Raw genomic sequence first — 2857 nt, 5'->3', positions numbered from 1 at the left:
TTGCAAAGCTGTCCTCTACGTATTTTTAAAATTCTCTCTCACTTTTCCTCCAGAGGCATCCAAACACAGTAGAGGTGGCTGTCATAACTTTGGACAGTAGGTTGTTCCCATCCAATCGCATCAGCCAGCTCGCCTATGCAGAAGAAAGAAAGGGAACACAAAGCACAGAAGACAGAAAATGAACAACACATTCCTTATTTGTTAAAAAGATATTTTTGTAGAACAATGCCATAATTTTGGGATGTCTAATCCAAGAGTTTCATATATTATGCAGTAATCTGAGGCATTTTTCTTTAGAGATTAAAAGCACTATAAAATATGATTCCAAATATTCTGTGGTACTTTTAATGTCTTTTGTGGGTGACTGAATGTAGGGTCACAGCCTAAAGAGCTTGTAAGTAGAGAGAAACTTTCAGAATGGGAGTCAGAAATGTAGCTGCATATTGCCCATATTAACAGGAGATATGTAACAAGGCCCCCTCCACATGTTATAGGTAGCATGCACTTAAGTGATTAAGTGTGCAGTTGCCCTGAGACCAGCTACATAGGAAAAGTACCTATCCTGCTATAAAAAGCTCCAGCCAGCAATAAACTTAGACCTCTAAAATGTGCACTAATTTTATAGCTGGTTGCTATCCATCTTTAATTTGCATTTGTAGCAGGGTCTCCCCTATGGCTAGAAGCCCCATCAGGTAGCAGGGCTACCAGCAACAGGGGTGCACCATGCCAAGCCAGGGATGGGAGTCCCACAACCAAGGGGACTCTCAGCTCCAGCAGCTTCTGACTCTGGGTCCTGGCACCACAGGAAGTCAGAGTCTTGCAGTTACAGGTGCTGGGTGCCAGCTGGATCCTAACAGCCAGGGGGCACAGCTGTCCCAGGAGTGTGTGAAACCACTGGGGCTCTGGGATGAGCTGTGATCTCTCTGTCCTAGGGGCTTCATGCACCCCTGAGGCTGGGGTTCATGGCACTAAGATCCCCCAGCACTGGGAGGTGCATGGAGCACTCCCTAGGTGGGAGCTCCTTAACTGCAGGAGCTCCCAGTTGCAGGAGCCTGCTTCTTGCCAGTGCAGAGGGAATCCAGCATTGGGGTCCCCTGCACCAGCAATCAGACACAATGGGCTCTAATGTGTGATCCCACAATCACACCTGCTGCCATGCATGCTTGTGTGGGTTACACATTAGATCCCATCACACCTTTACCTGTATGCACAAAGGGGCCCTGAGGGTGCAAACAAGCCTTAGTCACACCAGGTTTAGGATTAAGTGGTTTACTTTAAACTGCTTAACCTAAACCAGGAGTGGTGCATGCAGGCTTTTGACTGGCTTAGGCATGCTAAGTTAAGGAACTCTGGGGCTAGTGGGATCTGCATGATTTGCCGAGTCCAGGGAGGACCATTGTGGGGCTAAAAATAGCCCATTCAGAGTCAAATGTATGGGGGTAGGAACAGCATAGCCTCAGGTGTGTGGCAAGTGGCTGGGGTTTGCCAGCTCCAAGGCTGTGCTTTGTACACATGCAGGTGTTCACTAACCATTTGTAGGTCAGACTAACCCTTTATTGATCTCAAATTAGCTCATCTCCTGAAGTGAACTAATTTAGATAAGGCGTGCCATTTTGGGGGCAATTTAAGACCTGTAGGTACCTACCTGATTGGGCATTTAGATAGACTTAACCTTGCTTGGGTCAATCTAAATGTAACACTTGTGAATACCCTAAATTTCTGTGTTCATTTCTACATATGTAAACCCAATCCTGTTTGAACCTTCCCCTTTTTATATTTTTAAAAATCAGTGAAGGAATGAAGCATTATAGCTTTATGTAATACCAATATATGCAGTGTGTGCTTACTAATTACATTCTGGAGTTCAACCAAAATATATTTATATCCCAGAAAACAAAGATTTTTTTCCAGAATGGGGTAGGGTGTTCAAATACCAGAAAAGCCATAAAAACTGGAAAAAGTTAAAAAGGTAAATCATGACATATGTAACACAGCAGAAGAAAAACCTTATGAAGCCCATACTACCTGGTGCAAGGAGCCTGAACCCAGGTATGAATATTTCCTTACTTTTTGCAAATTTGGAATCTACACTTTGTTATTTAGGTGCAAGACACAGGATTTTATTCCCACTTTAAGACCAAATTGCAAAGCAACATCTACCACAGACTGAGAACTAATTCTCTAGGAAAATGGTTGGGTAAAATTGACTGGAATTCAATTACAGCTTGTCTTCCAACTGCAAAAGTACAGTGACTATTTGAGCATCTCTACTGGCAGAGAATCTCAGTTAAACATCTATTTAATGTACAGTACTTACCCTTGAAGTGCTTTCTCTCCAAACCAGTCTCCTTTCCCCAAAGTGCGGAGAAAGATTGGATCTTCACTTGGTGACTCTTCACGAGTCACGTTTACCTGTCAAAAAATAAATTAAAGTTAAAAAATCAGAATTAAGAATACATTATTAACGCCTATTTATATTGCAATTACAACAGGGAGTTACACAGGGAGTGGTTAGCATTTATCACCCCATCAAACAAAACAACAGACTCTCTCATTAGTTCAAGCTCTTCATAAACAGCTTTCTCCAAGGAAGGAATGGAGGGACATTACCAACTACCTGTTGATTAGCTCCAAAAAGCCATAAGCCAAAACTGTCCTGTTTCTTTTGCCCTGTCTTCCACAGCACAGATCGTAGCCAGCACATGGTATGCTAGCTAATGCTGAGAGGTGTCTGTGTAAGGCAGAGGGGAGGGACAATATCTGCTTGAGCAGGGAGTGGTGAGGGGGAACAGGGCGGGGGGGAGGAGCAGGGGGAAGCCAAGCAGATTCCTGCAGGCTCTGCCAGAGCTCCAGCCAG

General features: G+C 43.9%; 1 protein-coding gene across 2 annotated transcripts in view; it reads right to left on the bottom strand.

Moving 5' to 3' along the window:
* The window catches only part of PRKG1 (protein kinase, cGMP-dependent, type I), a 1350404-nt gene that overhangs the window by 264290 nt on the left and 1083257 nt on the right, over window positions 1-2857 (bottom strand). For both annotated transcript variants that reach the window (XM_019507769.1, XM_019507768.1), the window contains exon 7: window positions 2318-2412. In XM_019507769.1, coding sequence (XP_019363314.1) covers window positions 2318-2412 — 95 coding nt within the window. The remainder of the gene's footprint in view (window positions 1-2317; window positions 2413-2857) is intronic.

This window comes from Gavialis gangeticus, unplaced genomic scaffold (genome assembly GCF_001723915.1).
Source record: "Gavialis gangeticus isolate Ggan-Ray unplaced genomic scaffold, GavGan_comp1, whole genome shotgun sequence".
NCBI classification, from domain to species: domain Eukaryota; kingdom Metazoa; phylum Chordata; order Crocodylia; family Gavialidae; genus Gavialis; species Gavialis gangeticus.
This window is presented reverse-complemented; position numbering and strand designations above follow the sequence as displayed.